An 18,305-nucleotide genomic window follows, 5' to 3' on the forward strand; every position below is an offset into this window, starting at 1 on the left:
TCTGTCAATGAGTGAATAACACAAATTCCACTATTGGCTCCACAGTGACCAATTTGCTCATTCACTCTATTTTCCCATTGCCCACAATCTCCTCTTGGATAAAATGTTCTCATTGCACCCCACATGATTCAGCAATAGAATCTTATCTGATGGATTGCAAGCGCCCAGCAAATCCAAGTAAGGGAGAGTTGGATTGTGTTGTTTACATTTCTCTCATTGTTTGCACGTCAACTCGCGGACAAAGCAGCCGTTAGCTCAATGGTGAGTACCGCGCTCCACCCCAACCCTCGTTCATTTCAGGAAAGCAGGAAAATCAATACGGGCCCCACCCTGGCACAAACAAATGAAACGTGTACAAAAGGTTTACAGGCGGTATCAAAGGAGGATATTTCAGTTTTAGAGGAAATGCTGCTATGTGGACTCATATTATTATATATTATTATTATTATTATATTTATATACGGCAGACACAGATGTGCAATAGGAAGCCTTGCTTATGGGGAAGTTGTTTTTTTCTTCCTATAGATGCATTTAGGAAAAATAAAATGCTAAATAAGTGATCAAACTATATATATATATATATATATATATATATATATATATATATATATATATATATATATATATATATATATATATATATATATATACAGTAAAGTCTCGTTATATCGATATCGGATATATCGATAGTCCCGGTTATATCGATACTATTTCTATGCACGCACGGAGAAAATTACATGCAAACAGGGTCGGATATATCGATGGTCCCGGTTATATCGATATTTTTTCGGACTCCCTTGAATATCGATATAACGAGACTTTACTGTATATATATATATATATATATATATATATATATATATATATGAGTGAACATGAGTAACAGTAGACAAGATGTAGAAAATAAAGATTGAGATTGCAAATTTCCTCATTGCGGGACTATTAAAGGCTTCCCGAGTCTGAGATAGATTTGAGAAATATCATTATCATTATCATTATCGTCGTTGTCGTTGTCGTTGTCGTTATCAATATCAGTATCAGTGTCGTCGTCGTGATCATCGTTGTGATCATCATCAGTATCAGTAACATCATTATCATCATTATCATTAAAGAAGAAGATTATTATTATTATCATTTGAATATTGCTGCCAAAACTTGTCCAGTGCTGTCACATAGTGGTCATTGATAGTATATGCAGGTGGATTGTGAGAGGGGCAGTTGATCTTATTGATCCCAATGTAAACTGCGAAGAAAAAGGGAAATCTTGGAGCTAGGTTCCTTCTCTTTGAAGCATTATATATAAACGAACAAGCTCTCTCTCCTGCCCATCAATTGGAAATGAATCCCCCCCCCTACACACACACAAAACAAGCCAAGGGGGTTCATTGTTTGTAAATGGTGTGTTCTATAGTTGCCCTGGTCAACGTAAAATGCTGAAAAGCACACTTTCCTTTCAGCGTGAATATTGTGAGCAGTGTGTAGCAAATGCGTGAAACAGGCGACATCATGAAAGAAGCGATTGATCTCAAAATTAAGGTACACGACTTTTCCAATGCGCATGTTTACCACACAATAGCCGCACAATACCACACAACATTTAACTTATATTGTAACTTTTTGACAGCACTAAAAATGAAATGCAAATGCTAGCGCTTTAGCCTATTAACCATTGAGCTGGTTGCTCAATGGTTGTGAAGATCCACTGTTTAAAAATGACAAAGAATGCAAATTTTAAGTGAATATTCTTCACTTTACTTTGTTTTCGTGCTGCCATAGTCTAATCATGTGGATGCTACAGCTTCGTTTGCTTTCAACATTTAGTACAGTAGCAGACGTGCACATTTTTACCATGACATCCCTGATCCACTGAAGAAAAGGACGTTTTGATCATTTCCTCTTTCAAATGCTTCATACAACAAAGAGGGAGCAGAAATGGCTAAATATTCAACGACTCTCTGTGTCATTTGTGTTGTCACATTATTTTTTATTTTGTTTTTTGTTGTTTTGAATTCAAGATGGCGCCCCGAAAGTGTCTGCCTTTCCTGTCCTGTATTTGGTTTTTCGACTTCTTCCTTTACTTTCCTTTACTTTCATCATTTTGCTGCTGTGAAGTATACATTTATCACCGCGAGACCAATAAAGGCTAATGCAATCCAATCTGACAAAAAAAATCATTTGTTCGTTAGAAATACTTTCTTGGTTTGAATTTCATAATATGTAAATAGCCATCCATTTTCACTATGGTCGAAGGAAATATACAAAATGTAAATTTTGAATATGGGGTCAAATAATAAAGAAAAAAACAAAGTCCGAAGATTTTCATGATTATTTCAACTTCCGGTGGGGAAGATTTAACCCGCTCGGCGACCCGGAAGCAGACGCTAGTCGCGAGTTGCTTCCCATCGGTGGAGTAAAGATGGCTGACCAGGGCGCCGCAGATCCTGCTAATAACAACAATCAAGCTGACGCCGGGGAGGGCATCATTATTAAGGTCACCGTGAAGACCCCCAAGGACAAGGAGGAAATCGCCATCGCTGAAGATTCGTCTGTCACGCAGGTTCATGGCGGCTTTTCGAAAGCCAGCGGCGGGCGGGGGGCTTGCGGCGCGTGTGCGGGGAGGGGTGGAAGAGAAGCGAGCGTCATGCCCACAACTTCAGCTAAGCAGCTAGCTTCGTTAGCATACACGCCGTGCTTACCGACAAAGTGCTACACTGTTAAATGCACTTTTTTATACTTTGACTATCGCCTCCTTTTTGTGAACATACGTGTATACTTATTATTATTTAACTTTCGAAACAGACATAAGTAGTCGAGTTAAAATGTGCGCTGCGGCTAACCGGTTAGCTGCTAAGCTAGCTGTGCTAACTCAATGTTAGCTGTGTCGTCAACGAAGTGTCATCTGACGCTTGAGGTATAAAACTGTGGCCGATTGTTCCAAGCTCTCGTGGGGCTGTCTTGGAGTGTGTTTTTTTTGGCGGGGGGATTGGCTAGTTTTCGCCGCTTGGCTTCACATTTTGGCTAAGCTAAAAGTGGCGTTCTCGAATCTGGAACATTCTACAGTCTACACTATCTCCGCCACCGGCCGACTGAGTCATTGCTCGTTCAGCCTCCCTGGGAATTCCCGCAGCGCCCGTTGGCTTGGCGACGCGTTCAAGCGCCGCAACGCAGCATCACTTAGCGGTTATTATTCACCTCAATGAGTCGATGTAATGTCGATGTGAGCAGATGATCACATACAAGCATCACGTGGTAGCTGGAATTTATGTCATCCCTTCAGACAAATAGAGCACTATGGTCTTTCGATGAAAAAAAAAAAAAGTTCATACCCAAAGGACAAGCGACACCATTTTTTTGTTTCCTAACTGACATCAGAAAAACGTTTTATAGCATCTCAAATAGCCAAAACACGCAGGCTGATATTTTTAGTCAATCTTACATTTCAACGATTGCAAAGTACCATAAAATGTTGTAAACTATTAATTTCGGGTCAGAGGTCATCTTGTTTGCCCTTGACGGTTGTCCTCTGGCAGTACAGTATTGAGATTAGGATGGTGAGAGGTTCTGGATTTGGGTCTGTCCTACAATTCACTGGTTGTCACTTGAGGAATAAACCCATCCAATGTTGTTAATTAAACAGAAATCATCAATCTGGGTCTGAGATTATTCTGGTATGTGTACACGAGCGAATACTCGGACTGCATTACAGAACTCAAATGCCATATTTTTTAATTTTTAGCCATTACTTTCTTGACCTATTTGTCTGTCATCCATCTTTTAGTTCAAAGAGGAGATCTCCAGGCGTTTCAAAGCCAAGCAAGACCAACTGGTGCTGATTTTCGCAGGCAAGATCCTCAAGGACGGTGACAGCCTCAGCCAGCACGGCATCAAGGATGGCCTGACGGTGCACCTGGTTATCAAGACGGCACAAAAGTAAGGATATATCAATCTGTGGAATGTATTACATACCGTACATGTTGAGGGGCTGGAGGTCAGTTTTTTGGGGGGCTTCCTGGGGAACCTCTCGAGTTTGTAAACAGACATGCAGAAAAGGGATTTTCCGCTTTGTGGAGAACAAAGTCTTCTCTGTCTTCAGGAGTTCGGATGGAGGCAGCACCTCGACTTCAAGTTCCTCGTCCACCCCGGCAGGAAGCGCCGGCGCCCCAACGCAGGCACCACGCCTTCTTCTACGTCCGGGTCCACCAGCGGCTCCACCCCGATGCCCACACAGACGCCCAGCCTACTGAGTGAGTCCGCCGCGTCCCCCACGTCCATCCGTGAGGTCGCCGCCTTCAACCGCATCCCCCTTCCATTTCCCGCAGGCGGTTTCGGCGACCTATCCTCTTTGGCGGGGCTGGGCATGGGCTCGGCTAACTTTATGGAGCTGCAGCAGCAGATGCAGCGGCAGCTCATGTCCAACCCGGAGATGCTCTCGCAGCTCATGGAGAACCCGCTGGTGCAGAACATGATGTCCAACCCGGACCTGATGCGGCAGATGATGGTGTCCAACCCGCAGATGCAGCAGCTGATGGAACGCAACCCGGAGATCTCGCACATGCTCAACAACCCTGAGCTCATGAGACAGGTGGGAGGAGCTCCCCGAGAGGCCCCGCCCATTGAAAGACTTGACGACTTGCTATTGGACTCCTTGCCCCTGTTGTGTCCCCCGCTCTAGACCATGGAGCTAGCTCGCAATCCGGCCATGATGCAGGAGATGATGCGCAACCAGGACCGGGCGCTCAGCAACCTTGAAAGCATCCCGGGCGGCTACAACGCCTTGCGAAGGATGTACACCGACATCCAGGAGCCCATGTTTAGCGCGGCCAGAGAGCAGGTAGACAGTCAGGAGAATTGTTTTTTTTTTTTTTTGGAAAGAGTGACATTAACTCATTCACTGCCAGACAATGGCCAAAAATATGTCCACTGCAGTGCCAGGTTTTTTGTCATTTGTGGTCTTGCTGACTGACTGACTAGCTAGCTATCAAGCTACCTCCCTCCCTATCTATATGTTCGTATCTATTAGCTAATAGTTACGAACATGTATATATGTTCACTATTCATGGTCTAGCTTGCTGGCTAGCTATCTATTTGCTAGCTATCAAGCTATCTACATATCTATTTGCTATACATTGGTATCTATTAGCTAGAAAGCAAATTATTATTATGATGATGATGATGATTATTATTATTATTATATAGATATGTTCTATCTATTAGTCGAGCTGGCTGGCTACCCATCTAGCGAGCTATCAAGCTACGTACCCAGCTATCTATTTGCTACATATTAGTATTAGCTATTAGTGGTCGAGCTGGCTGGCTAGCTATCTATTAGGTAGCTATCAAGCTACCTAACTAACTAACTCTATTTGCTCTATGTTAGTATCTATTAGCTCGAAATGAAATTTATTATTATTGTTATATATAGATATGTTATCTATTAGTGGTCGAGCTGGCTGGCTACCCATCTAGCTAGCTTCACGTCTGTGTAAGCTCTCAGTCGTGCAGGAGTGATCCATCGATGAGAAGGTTTCTTCAGCCGTCATCTTTACTTTTTTGAAAAGCTGAAGAAACCTTATCATCTAGCTAGCTATTTATGATACAGTACAGTTTATTTCTTTAATTATAATACCATAGCACATTTATTATACATAAAATAAGGTATATTTTGTGTAGTTTTAAGGTTTAGAAAATTAGAAAGTAGAAAATTATGTTTTATGGGGACCTGGGAACGGATTATTCTCATTTTAATGGTTTCCTATGGGAAATTAATTTTTGGGATACACACTTTCCACCTTACGCACTTTCTCTGGGAACTAATTAAGTTCGTGAGCCAAGGTATCACTGCATTTGAGATTGCTATCATCGAAAGAGTCTGACCTACAGCGCTTTGGGTCGTGTTCCTCGACAGTTTGGCAACAACCCTTTCTCGGCCCTCGGCGGCGGCTCCGAGTCCGGCGTCCAACCATCGCGGACGGAGAACCGCGAGCCCCTTCCCAATCCCTGGGGTCCGCCCAATGCCTCGGACCCCACTGAGAGCGGCGGTGGCGGCGCCCCGACCGGCACCCCTGCCGCCGGCACCAACCCCAGCGTCTCCAACCCGCTGGGCGTCAACCCGAGCAGTCTGGGAAATGGTAAGATTGGAGACGTCGGACATTGGAAGAAGACATCCTGGCACCTAAACTATTTTTTTTTTGTGTCCGTCCGTCCGTCCGTCCCCCAAGGAATGTTCAATAGTCCTGGCATGCAGAGCCTCCTGCAGCAGATCTCGGAAAACCCTCAGCTCATGCAGAACATGCTGTCGGCCCCCTACATGCGCAGCATGATGCAGTCGCTGTCCCAGAATCCAGAGTTGGCCTCACAGGTGGCTACATTAGCATGAACAATTCATGAAGTAATTCATTAGTTCATGAATTAGTTGAATCAGATAATCTTTGAAAACAATTCATGCTTAGGGTTCCTGTTACATCATAAATTATAACAGTCGAGCTAGCTATCAAGCTACCTCCCTAGCTTTCCTATTTGTCATATGTTAGTATCTATTAGCTATCAGTGGTCTGGCTGTCTGGCTAGCTATCTAGCGAGCTAGCTATTAGCTAGCTATGAAGCTACCTAACTAGCTTTCTATTTGCTATTATGTTAGTATCTATTAGCTATATTTTTGTGGTCTAGCTGACTGGCTAGCTATCTAACTATATATATTAGCGAGCTATCAAGCTACCTACCTATCTATTTGCTATATGTTAGTATCTATAGTAAGTTAGTATAGTACAGTAAAGTCTCGTTATATCGATATTCTCTGGAGTCTGAAAAAATATTGATATAACCGATCCTGCGGGCATGTAATTTTCTCCTTGAGTTCATGGAAATAGTATCGTAATAAGCAGTACTATCGATATAACGAGGCTTTACTGTATAATAATAATAATACATTTAATTTCTAAGCGCCTTTCAAAACTCTCAAGGACACTTAGTGGTATAGCTGGCTGGCTAGCTAGCTATCAAGCTACCTACCTAGCTATCGATTTGCTATATGTTAGTATCTATTAGTGGTCTAGCTGGCTGGCTAGCTATCTAACTAGATATCTATTAGCTAGCTATCAATCTACCTACCTAGCTATCTATTTGCTATATATTAGTGGTCTAGGTGATTGGCTAGCTATCTATTTGCTAGCTATCAAGCTACCTACCCAGCTATTTGCTATACGTTCGTATCTATTAGCTATCTATTAGTGGTCTGGCTGGCTAGCTATCTAGCTTGTTAGCTATTAGCTAACTATCTACCTAGCTATCTATTTGTCTCATTCAGAAGATTTGTTCTTGATACCGTGTTTTCCCAGGTGATGATGAATAATCCCCTGTTTGCCGGCAACCCACAGCTGCAGGAACAATTCCGGTCTCAGCTTCCCGTTTTTCTGCAGCAGGTAGCGCGATGATCGTTTTCTGGTGTTTCTGCCCCACAAAAATGTAGAGATTGGCCAGTTTTGATTGTTGTCCCTTTTGTTTCCAGATGCAGAACCCCGAGGCGTTATCGGTGATGACGAACCCGCGCGCCATGCAAGCGCTCATGCAGATCCAACAAGGCCTTCAGACGCTGCAAACAGAAGCGCCCGGACTCATGCCCAGGTAAGCGCCACAACTACGCAAACGGAATCAACATTTGTGCCACGAAAAAATGATTACGTGTCTGTGTGGGTTGTTTTTGCCTCAGTTTGATGTCAGGCGGCCTTCCCGGCAGCATTCCCGGAAGCATTCCCGGCATCCCCTCGGGAGGCAGCGCGCCCGCCGAAAACCCCGCGTCCTCACCCAGGAGCGCCGGGACACCGCCAAATGTCGCCCAGCAACAGCTGATGCAACAGATGCTTCAAATGTTCGCCGGAGGAGGCGCGGCGGTACGGGCGCACACACTCGCATAACTTCCTTTTCTCGGGTCGTCGCTTGTTTTCCGAGTCAAAATGGACACACAAGAAATAATTGTCAAAAATTATATATTTGTTGTTGTTTTTTTTTGGTGGGGGTGGGACTCCAGCTTATTATTATTATTATTATTATTATTATTGAAGGGTTGAGGGGTTACAGAAACAGAAACACACACACAAACAAAAAACAAACGTCACAAAAGTGAAATGGTGAGAAAATGAATAGAAAACACAGTGAAATTTGAACTTGTTTCAACTTTATTGATAGTTCAAAGGCAGAGTGTAGACTGCAAGGTTAAAATATCCCATCAATCAGGCTCCACAAATAACCCGCATAAGGCATCTGTACAATTTGAAGAGAACATACAAGCAAGTGAACCAGCTATTAATTAAGTTTCTAGTGTGTCTTCTTGCATCTGTTGCTGTTGCAATATCACAACTTCTCAGAGCTCCTTGAGACACTTTATGCAAAAAACTATCCATTCCATCAAGCCATCAACGACCATCACAAAGGTCAATAAAATGACTTTATCATACAGTATAGTTTATTTCTTTAATTACAAAACCATAGCACATTTATTATACATAAAATAAGGTATATTGTGTGTAGTTTTAAAAAATGTTTTATGGGGACCTGAGAACGGATGATTCTCATTTTAATAGTTTCCTATGGGAAATTAATGTTTGAAATACACACTTACACATCACGTATCTTTTCAATGTGGCTTTCAAGTTCCTTTCTAAAAATGCGACTTTGTCCACCCCTTTTCCCCCCTCGCTTTAGAACCAGACGCCCGAGGTGCGTTTCCAGTCGCAGCTGGACCAGCTGAACGCTATGGGCTTCATCAACCGCGAGGCTAATCTGCAGGCCCTCATCGCCACTGGAGGGGACATCAACGCCGCTATCGAGAGACTTTTGGGCTCGCAACCATCGTAAACAAGCACCTACATATACATACACACACGTACATTTGCATATACAGGCACACCATGCCACATCCACAGGCAAAAATGATGGCAAATTGCCCCCCCCCCCCCCTCCCCAAACTTTAACAAAGACACTTTGGGCAAGATCTGATATGCCTCCTGTATTTTAATCTTTTTTTTTTTTGTTTGTTTGTTACCGCCTCCCATGCTCCATTCCGATAATTTGCCCTTTTTCTGTCGGCACCAACCGCTCAATCTCAATACCGACGCTTGGTTGTCGCGGGAACCGTAATCTCGCTTATTTCTTTACCGATTTTTGTTCTCGATCAAGGCAGCGTTTTGCTCCATCAAATGATGCCCTTCGCACGTGTCGTTTTGTCATTCCAAAGTTCAAGAGAAGAAGAAGAAAAACAGGAAAAAAAAGTGTCTTTGTGTGTCTGAGGCACCACTGCTGTGCCTTTTGTGTCCTTTACCTTCAATGCGAGACCCCCCCGCCCCCACGGCCTCTCACCTTTGTGTGTGGGGTGGGAAAAAATAGGAGGTGGTTGCCAGTTCTATCCATCTCGCCGATAGTTCATCACGGGATTTATTGGATGCAAAGAGTCGTCATACGCAAACGCTGATAATATCAAGCAAAAAGAGATTTTCTTTCATTCTTTCAATCTGATGATTTAACGTCTTTTCTGATTATGTTTTTTTTCTCTGGGGGGGGGGGGGTTACATTTAAATTAAACCCTGAAATCAGTTGGCTTGACACAAGATTTCGAGTATGGCCCCCCGCCATACGTTTCTGAAGTAAATAAAATAAACATCTCTCGCGCTAGATCGTTTTATATCTCTTTTTTTTTCGCCTTTTGAAGAAAAAATATCTTAACCTTGTAGATGTGGTAACCATGGCAAATGCTTCTCTGGCGTTGTTTTGATTGATGACTTTGGGTGAAAACAACAACAACAAAAAAAGCCATCTTTAAATTTCAACACGTTGGAACGTGTACAAAAAAAATCAGAATAAAAATGAAACGTCAAAAACTTTGCGCATTGTCTTAGTGGAACTTAATAATAATAAATAATAATAATAATAATGCCCGAAGACAGCTGAGATAGGCTCCAGCACCCCCCGCGACCCGAATGAGGAATAAGCGGTACGGAAAATGGATGGATGGATAACAATAGTAATAATAAAAAGAATAATAGTAATAATAATAATAAGCATAATAATAATAATACATTTCATTTATAAGCGCCTTTCAAAACTCTGAAATTTATGTGAGAGTTTTGAAAACTTTACAGTCATAGGATATTTTTTCTGCGGGTGAGCAGCGGCAGCCACACGTGCCAGCGTTCACTCAACCGGGAAGTCACTCAAATAGATAGAAAGCTAGCTAGCTAATACATAAGGTAATAATAATGATACCTTTGATTTATAAGCGCCTTTCAAAACTCTCAAGGACACTTTACAGTCACAGGATATGTTTTCTGCGGGTGAGCAGCGGCAGCCATACACGCCAGCGTTCACTCAACCGGGAAGTAACTCAAATAGAACGCTAGCTAGCTAATAGATACAGTAATAATAATAATACATTTCATTTGTAAGCGCCTTTCAAAACTCTCAAGGTCACTTTACAGTCACATAATAAGTTTTTCTGTGGGTGAGCAGCGGCAGCCACACACGCCAGCGTTCACTCAACCCGGAATAACTCTATAATAGAAATAGATAATAGAAAACTAGCTAGCCATCTAGCTGGCCGTTAACTATCCATAAGCTAACCAGCTAGCCTTCTATCCATTTGAGTAGCTAGTCAATAGCTAATAGACAACCAACTAGCCAGGCAGCTTCTTGTGTGGGGAAAAAAAAAGCATCGGATTCGAAAGCAAACCAAAAAAAAAAAAACCTGGTCATCAACGATACGACTCCAGCCCTTAGCCAACATGGCTGACGTGGTCTTCATTCAAGTGAGGTGCGTCCATGGCAGGTGCACCACTTGTCAGGCCAGCTTTTCCGGTGGTTCTACCGGTTGTGCCCGTCACCTGACGTTACCTGACGAGGGAAGGGCAGGCTACACGTTGCCCCCCCCCCCCCCCCCCAGATAAAGAAGGAAGTGTACGGATGCCGTCGGACTGGTTCTGCCTTCCACTTCAACACTCGCCTGGCGTGGAGAGAGAGAGAGAAAGAAAGAAGGAAAGAGAAGAGGTGAGGAGACTAGATGTATTTTATTGTATTTATTTTATATGTATTTATCTCTCCCCCCCCCCTCTTTTGATGTGGAACGGCGTCCCGAGAGGAAAGTAGCCTGAGTGAGCGTTTTGCAGCATGCAGTCGGACGACAACTATAATTTTGTCTTCAAAGGTGACTTTTGATTGTTTGAATGGCTTTGATTGGAATGGATTCATGTTCCACAGATTTCTCCAATTATGTTTTAAGGACGGTGAGATTTTTGCCTTTTTTTTTGGGGGGGGGAGCAAAAACGTGCATACGCAACAATTGGAATTAATCTTTAAACAAGATTGTTTTATTTCTTTTGATTTTAAAAGCACTTCAACTGCTACATTTTAAGCTAGCTATACTTAAAGGACAACCGACGCCCCGTTACGAGTTGTGTCCGTAATTTGTAAAATCACTTCAAATGATTCGTACTGAGCGTATTTTACAAAAATTCCACTGCATATAGCTATATTTTACCTTTTAAGACTCGCGCTGAATATTCAGGAAGTCTTGTTTTCGAGTTGGTGACGATTCCGTATGTGACGTCACTAAAGGACCGCCAATGTAAATTTCTCCACTGTGAGACTAATAAAGGCAAAAATCCAATCCACTGATTGGTGTTTTGCATGTGACTAAAAATATCAGCCTGCGTGTTTTGAGTATTTTAGATGCTATAAAACGTTTTTCTGATGTCACCAAAAAATTGTGTCGATGGTCCTTTAAGGCAGTACTTTGGTCAAAACGCTCAATCCGAATGAGAACTCCCACCAAAACGGGCACATTTTATTTTGTTGGATCCAGCAGTACCCCCTGTCGATCAGATGTGTAACTGCAAGCAGATTGACTTTTGGGTTGTGTTTAACCTTTTTTTTTTTTCTTCAGTGGTTTTGATCGGCGAGTCCGGCGTAGGCAAGAGCAACTTGCTGACACGCTTCACGAAGAATGAATTCAACCACGACAGCCGCACCACCATCGGCGTGGAGTTCAGCACGCGTACCGTCCAACTGGACAACTGCACCATCAAGATGCAAGTGTGGGACACGGCCGGACTGGAGCGCTACCGGGCCATTACCTCGGCGTACGTACATCGTTTTCAAGAACAAAAAAAAAAAAAAACAAGCAAACAAATGTGATGAAAAATATTTTGAAAATGAAGTTGGGAGTTTTCAGTACGGAAGAGGATTAGGGTCACTGAAGAAGAAGAAAAATATGGTTGGCCAAATTCTCATTTTATTATCAGAATTCTGATTTTAAAGTGAGAATTCTGACTTTATTCTCAGAATTCTCACTTTAAAATCAGAATTCTGATTTTAAAGTGAAAATTCTGACTTTATTCTCAGAATTCTCACTTTAAAATGAGAATTCTGATTTTAAAGTCAGAATTCTCACTTTAAAATGAGAATTCTGATTTTAAAGTCAGAATTCTCACTTTAAAATGAGAATTCTGAGAATAAAGTCAGAATGTTCACTTTAAAATGAGAATTCTGAGAATCAAGTCGGAATTCTCACTTTAAAATCAGAATTCCGATTTTAAAGTCAGAATTTTCACTTTAAAATGAGAATTCTGAGAATAAAGTCAGAATTTTCACTTTAAAATCAGAATTCCGATTTTAAAGTCAGAATTCTCACTTTAAAATGAGAATTCTGAGAATAAAGTCAGAATTTTCACTTTAAAATGAGAATTCTGAGAATAAAGTCAGAATTCTCACTTTAAAATCAGAATTCTGATTTTATAGTCAGAATTCTCATTTTAAAATGAGAATTCTGAGAATAAAGTCAGAATTCTCACTTTAAAATCAGAATTCTGAGAATAAAGTCAGAATTCTCACTTTAAAATCAGAATTCCGAGAATAAAGTCAGAATTCTCACTTTAAAATCAGAATTCCGAGAATAAAGTCAGAATTCTCACTTTAAAATCAGAATTCCGAGAATAAAGTCAGAATTCTCACTTTAAAATGAGAATTCTGAGAATAAAGTCAGAATTCTCACTTTAAAGTGTTTGAAAGTGAGAACTCTGAGAATAAGGTAAGAAAAAACTTTAAAGTGAGAATTGTCACCTGACTTTAAAATCAGAATTCTGACAATAAAGTAAGAATCTTGTCAACCCTATTTTTTTCTCCAGTGGCCCTAATCCTCTTCCGTATATTTGAGCATATGTGATGTTTTTTTTTTTTTTTTTTTTTTTCCCAGGTATTACCGCGGGGCGGTGGGCGCCCTCCTGGTTTACGACATCAGCAAACATCTAACCTACGAGAGCGCCGAACGCTGGCTTAAAGAACTCTACGACCACGCCGACCCGCATATCGTGGTCATGCTGGTGGGCAACAAGAGGGACCTGGAGGGCCTGCGCACCGTGCCCACCGAGGAGGCCAGGGCCTTCGCAGGTGACCGCTAACATCTTTGCCTGTCGGCCAATCGCATTGCTCACATGATACCCCCCAATCCCATCCGCATTCAGAGAACAAGGGTCTGCTGTTCATGGAGACGTCAGCGTTGGACTCCAGCAACGTGGAGGCGGCCTTCATTGACATCCTGACAGGTGCGCTCAGCTCATTTTCGCACCATGTCTCTATCGTTAAAGGACAACCGACACCCTCAGACAAGTTGTGTCCATCATTTGTAAAATCACTTGAAATGACTTCTACTGAGCGTATTTTACAAAGATTCCACCGCATAGAGCTCTATTTTACCTTTTAAGACTCGCGCTGAATATTCAGGAAGTCTTATTTTTGAGTTGATGACGATGCCTGACGTGATGTCACGTCACGGAAGGAACGCCCCTGACCGAGAAAGCGACACACAATGCATTTTGGGTACTTTGTTTGGTCTGAAAACTTTGTGTTGATGGCGAAAGTAGAAGGAAAACACATAAATAACGCGTTGGTGAATCATTGTGTGTTGCACCAAGACTACTATTTGATACTAGTTGACACAAATTCATGTTGGTTGTCCTTTAATATCTTCTTCCCTCCCCAGCGATCCATCACAAGGTAGCCAGCCGAGAGGTGACGCGGGGCTCCATCAGCGCCGTGACGCTGTCGGGGACGGTCCGACCAGCCAGCGAGGCCCAAGAGGAGCGACGGCGATGCTGCAAAAACTCGTAAACCCTCCCTCTCCCCCCAACAGTCCCGCCCCTTATTTTATTTTTTATTTTTTCTACTCTGTTACCTTGACTTGCGATTTTAAATTTCCACCATGAGCCCTCTCGTCATAACTTAAACTAAACACAACTTAAACGTCATAACTTACGTCACGGAGGGAACGCCCCTGACTGAGAAAGCGACACACAATGCATTTTGGGTACTTTGATTGGTCTGAAAACTTTGTGTTGATGGCGAAATTAGAAGGAAAAAACATGGTGAATTGTGTGTTGCACCAAGGCTACTATTTGATAGTAGTTGACACAAATGCCCAGCAGACAAATCAGCCCATTTCCAACGGCGCTTTGGCGCCATCTTGTGCATTTTCTGGGACCCTACATGCTGTCCTTGACGGCTCGAATTGAGATGGGAGGACTCCTTTATTCGATTGCAAACATTTATGCTTTCCTCTTCAGAACTATTTGAATCCTATTCATAACTGGATGAGCAACAAGAAAGCATCTTCTGTGAATCTGAAGCCATTGTTTTGATTCTCGAGCAAGGCAAGACGTCTTGGCGTGACGTCACAACGAACAAGGGGGCGGGACCTTCGGAAATTGGCCACTTCCGGTTTCATTTTGACACTTGAAGTCATTTTTATTGGTGTTTTGCATTTGACAAAAAATATCATCCTGCGTGTTTTGGGTCTTTTAGATGCTACAGAACGTTTTTCTGATGTCAGTTAGGAAACAAAAAAAAGGTGTCGTTGTCCTTTAAAAGTGGCGCAAGACGTCATCCACCTGGCTCCAAAGCACTGGTCCACTGGCAAGTTGTCGTGGCAACCTGTGGCGATAGCTCAGAGGCGGCGATCGGGTGACGCCGCCACGAGAAGACGAGGCGTCAAGTCGCCTTCGTCAGATCACTTTGCAGCTTGCAAGTGGCAACGCAAACCATTTTTCTATGAAGACCGAATCGGCGTCTTACTTCATTCCATACATATTCCATATATCATTTTGAGCAATATGTTAAGTTTAGTGTGCAGTTGATTTTTTTTAATTGTTGTTGATATTTTCATCCTGCCAAAATACACTGTGATTCAAAATTAAAAAAAAATCAAACATTTATTTTGTTACTAATTATTTCCATTTGTTTTGATTACATTTGATTTTCATTCAATGTGATTCTAGATTTTTTTTCAAACAAAACTATTTTTATATTTATTTTTTTTGCTACATTTATACCATTTTTATTTGTTTTCATAGAATTCTTTATTTTTTTTATTTATTTAAAAGCTAAGACGCCCATTCAAACTTTTAATTTTTTTAAATCAAAACTATTTTATATTTGATTTTTTTTGCTAAATTCATATCATTTTTATTTATTTTCACAAATATTTTTTAAAGCTTGCATTAAATTCATTTTTTTTATCATTTTTATTTGATTTTTCTTGCTAAATTCATATCATTTTTATTTATTTTCACAGATTTTTTTTTTAAACCTAAGACGCCCATTCAAACGTATATTTTTTTTTCAATCAACACTATTTTAATAGTAATTGAAAATTTTTGCTACATTTACACCATTTTTATTTGTTATTTTCATAGAATTCTTTATTATTTTTTTCATGTATTTAAAAGCTGAGACGCCTAATCAAACTTTTTATTTTATTTTCCTTGTCCAGTTTTATTTCCCCACATTATTTTTTCCTTCACTTTATAACCGTAGTGGTCACATTTGGGTCAATGCCCTGAAGTGTTCTCCAAGGAGCGACACTTGATCCACTTTTCGGGTGATTTGAGCAAGCCTGATCACGATTACGTTTCAAAAAAGCGCTTTGGCCATTGGAGTGAAAAGAAAAGGAGGATGCAAATGAGGAAGCAGCGCCAGCCAGTGCAGCGAGCGGACAAATGGCGATCAGCATGAATTTGGGTGAGTGCAAGTCAAGTGTTAAACGTCTAAAAACTGCTCGTTTTATTACTTGTCGTCATACAATTGTGTAGATATGTTTTATTCATGAGGTTATGTTGTTGTTTTGGTTTGTTTTATTCTCCAAAAATGATTGCGCTCAAAAATTAGCTAGCTATTTATTAGCTAGCTGGCTTGCTTTCAGAGTTATTTCGGGTAGCTGGCTAGCTATTTGCTATTTATTATCTATTAGCTATCTGTTGTTTTATAAATGAAATGTATTATTATTATTGTTGTTGTTATTCTTATTATTCTGATTATTATTATTGTCCCCATTATTATTGTCCCAATTATTATTGAATTTGTTATTATTATTGTTATTCTTCTTCTTATTGCTTATTATTATTGTCCCAATTATTGTAGACATTATTATTCTCATCATTATTATTATTATTTTGCTTCAGAGTCGAGTGAGGCAGCAGCGGCCATGTTTGAACGAGAACCGCATGACAACAAAGGCAAGCGGACGCTCTACTGCTCACTCTGCAAAATGGCCGTCAACTCGACCTCGCAGCTGCAATCTCACAACAGCGGTGAGGTCAAAGGTCAAATCCAAAGACAAGTGGTGACCAAATCAAGTTGAGCTGTTGACTTTACTGTACGTCCGTTTTGAGGTGCCAAGCACAAAACCATGATGGCCGCCAAGAGCGGCGACGGCGCCATCGAGTCCTTCCCCAAAGTTGGAGGCAGCAAGGGCAAGATGGCCGCCTCCCAGCCGGCCGGCGGCTTACATGACAAAACCTTTCGCTGTCACATCTGCGGCGTGCACGTCAATTCGGATACGCAACTTAAACAGGTGCGTCTCCATCCATCCATCCATCCGTCCGTCCACCTAGCATTTAAAACGAGTCAGAGTTTCTGATGGAGAATAAGAAATTATCATTTTTGAAAAATGTCATGCTGTTATATGCTTAGTCAACATGTGTGACAACCTGGGGTCAATATGAGGTCAACAGACACAGCTTGTTAAACTGTCATCTTCATCTAGGAGATCTGGCCTTGGACAGAATTTAAGACTTCGGAAACTCCTTTATCACCGAAGCAATTTACGACTTGAAACTCCTTCACAGGAAGAGCTCATTAGCCAGGTTACAAATTTATCAGTTCATGGAAAAGATAATGTTTTATTGCTTACAGCTGTTCGTGCTTAGAACTCAAGAGGTGTGGTATTCTAATCAACAAAATTATGTTTTACTAATATATCACTTAAATTTGCATAACAACTCTCAATAAATAGCTTGGCAGAGGGCTGCAGAATTCAGGCGTCTGTCATGAATGGCTACGTCTCCTGCCGGCAGTAAAAAGACAATCTTTCTGCGTTCGAGTCTTTGTCCACAATGTCCGATCGAACATCTCTGACAGTTTCAAACTCGGCGTTAGCATTTCAAAATAAAATTTAACCCTTGTTGATCTTCCAGCACATCAGCAGCCGGAGACACAAGGACCGAGCAGCGGGGAAAGTGACCAGGCCAAAGTTCAAGCCGTATGTGGCGCGACAAAGGTTGAACACCTCACAACAGGTGAGTTACCTAAATTATTTTGGACTTCCTGTATGAAATATTCCTCCGCTGCCCGTTTTGGAGCGGATTAGAATGTCAACAACGCGTCTGTGTTTGCTCTCAGTCGCACAGGAGTGGTCCATCGATGAGAAGGTTTCTTAAGCCGTCATCTGTATCACCTCATCAGCCTAACTAAGCCTATGTTGCCTAAGAACTTTGTTGTAGGAACCATCCAAATTGAACCTCACCCCACCATGGCGATTTAGTGAAGGGTTTTGCTGTTTTATGAAAGTAGCTTCTTTTACTCCCCTTTCAAACCATCTATATTCTTTCGCTAAGATTTTACCAGATCCGCTCAAACCAACGTTGACGCCGGCCTCGTCTCTTCTGGATGGCCAGCTGGCGAGCGCCATGTCATCGCTGCCGCTTTTCTCCCTCCATCTTGCCGCCAACGCGAGGCCGCCCCTCTTCCATATTCCGCCTCCCACTCGGGCGCTCATCCATCCATCGCTCATGTTTCCTCACTACTGAATAAAATTCCTCCCCCCATCTCTCTCATCGTTTGTGTTTTTTTCCCCAACATATTTAAGCTCCATTCTTTTTAGTACAATAATCCTTCGTTCATCGCAGTCAATGCGGACTGAGATAACCCGCGATAGATGTAGTGAACACTACATGGATTGGTACATTTACATGTGTTATCAGTACAAAAACGTA

The 18,305-nt window shown here is 41.7% G+C and overlaps 3 protein-coding genes across 4 annotated transcripts; all 3 read left to right on the top strand.

Annotated features, from left to right (window-relative positions):
• Window positions 1–2,375: 2,375 nt before the first annotated feature.
• On the top strand, window positions 2,376–9,502 carry ubqln4 (ubiquilin 4). The gene is given in 12 exon segments (XM_089023137.1): window positions 2,376–2,557; window positions 3,779–3,930; window positions 4,094–4,158; window positions 4,161–4,244; window positions 4,320–4,582; window positions 4,673–4,831; window positions 5,906–6,128; window positions 6,219–6,358; window positions 7,335–7,418; window positions 7,505–7,620; window positions 7,706–7,886; window positions 8,698–9,502. Coding segments are annotated over 12 exon segments (1,761 nt in total). The 5' UTR covers window positions 2,376–2,416; the 3' UTR covers window positions 8,851–9,502.
• A 1,535-nt stretch (window positions 9,503–11,037) lies between these two features.
• LOC148883200 (ras-related protein Rab-25-like) lies at window positions 11,038–15,249 on the top strand. Its single transcript, XM_089023138.1, has 5 exons — window positions 11,038–11,188; window positions 11,927–12,122; window positions 13,235–13,428; window positions 13,503–13,583; window positions 14,021–15,249. Exons 1-5 carry the CDS (start codon window positions 11,152–11,154, stop codon window positions 14,146–14,148), a joined length of 636 nt encoding a protein of 211 aa, XP_088879264.1. The 5' UTR covers window positions 11,038–11,151; the 3' UTR covers window positions 14,149–15,249.
• Window positions 15,250–15,665: 416 nt separating this feature from the next.
• On the top strand, window positions 15,666–18,136 carry LOC148883201 (zinc finger protein 385D-like). Of its 2 annotated transcripts, none has more exons than XM_089023547.1 (5): window positions 15,666–16,053; window positions 16,494–16,622; window positions 16,704–16,885; window positions 17,508–17,609; window positions 17,928–18,136. In XM_089023547.1, the coding sequence occupies exons 1-5, from the start codon at window positions 16,032–16,034 to the stop codon at window positions 18,117–18,119; spliced, it is 627 nt and encodes a 208-aa protein (XP_088879673.1). In that variant the 5' UTR covers window positions 15,666–16,031; the 3' UTR covers window positions 18,120–18,136. The 2 variants fall into 2 exon arrangements, with proteins under 2 accessions (XP_088879673.1, XP_088879674.1); XM_089023548.1 differs by having other exon boundaries at window positions 15,668–16,053; window positions 17,713–18,136.
• Window positions 18,137–18,305: the final 169 nt, after the last annotated feature.

This window comes from Hippocampus bargibanti, linkage group LG20, assembly GCF_051943395.1.
Source record: "Hippocampus bargibanti isolate YZ-2025 linkage group LG20, ASM5194339v1, whole genome shotgun sequence".
Classification (NCBI taxonomy): Eukaryota; Metazoa; Chordata; class Actinopteri; order Syngnathiformes; family Syngnathidae; genus Hippocampus; species Hippocampus bargibanti.

Coding starts and splice junctions, on each gene's coding strand:
- LOC148883201 (XM_089023547.1), top strand. CDS start 16,032: ATGGCGATCAGCATGAATTTGG. Junction 16,054..16,493: donor GGCGATCAGCATGAATTTGG/GTGAGTGCAAGT, acceptor ATTTTGCTTCAG/AGTCGAGTGAGGCAGCAGCG. Junction 16,623..16,703: donor GCTGCAATCTCACAACAGCG/GTGAGGTCAAAG, acceptor GTCCGTTTTGAG/GTGCCAAGCACAAAACCATG.
- LOC148883200 (XM_089023138.1), top strand. CDS start 11,152: ATGCAGTCGGACGACAACTATAATTTTGTCTTCAAAG. Junction 12,123..13,234: donor TACCGGGCCATTACCTCGGC/GTACGTACATCG, acceptor TTTTTTTCCCAG/GTATTACCGCGGGGCGGTGG. Junction 13,584..14,020: donor CTTCATTGACATCCTGACAG/GTGCGCTCAGCT, acceptor TTCCCTCCCCAG/CGATCCATCACAAGGTAGCC.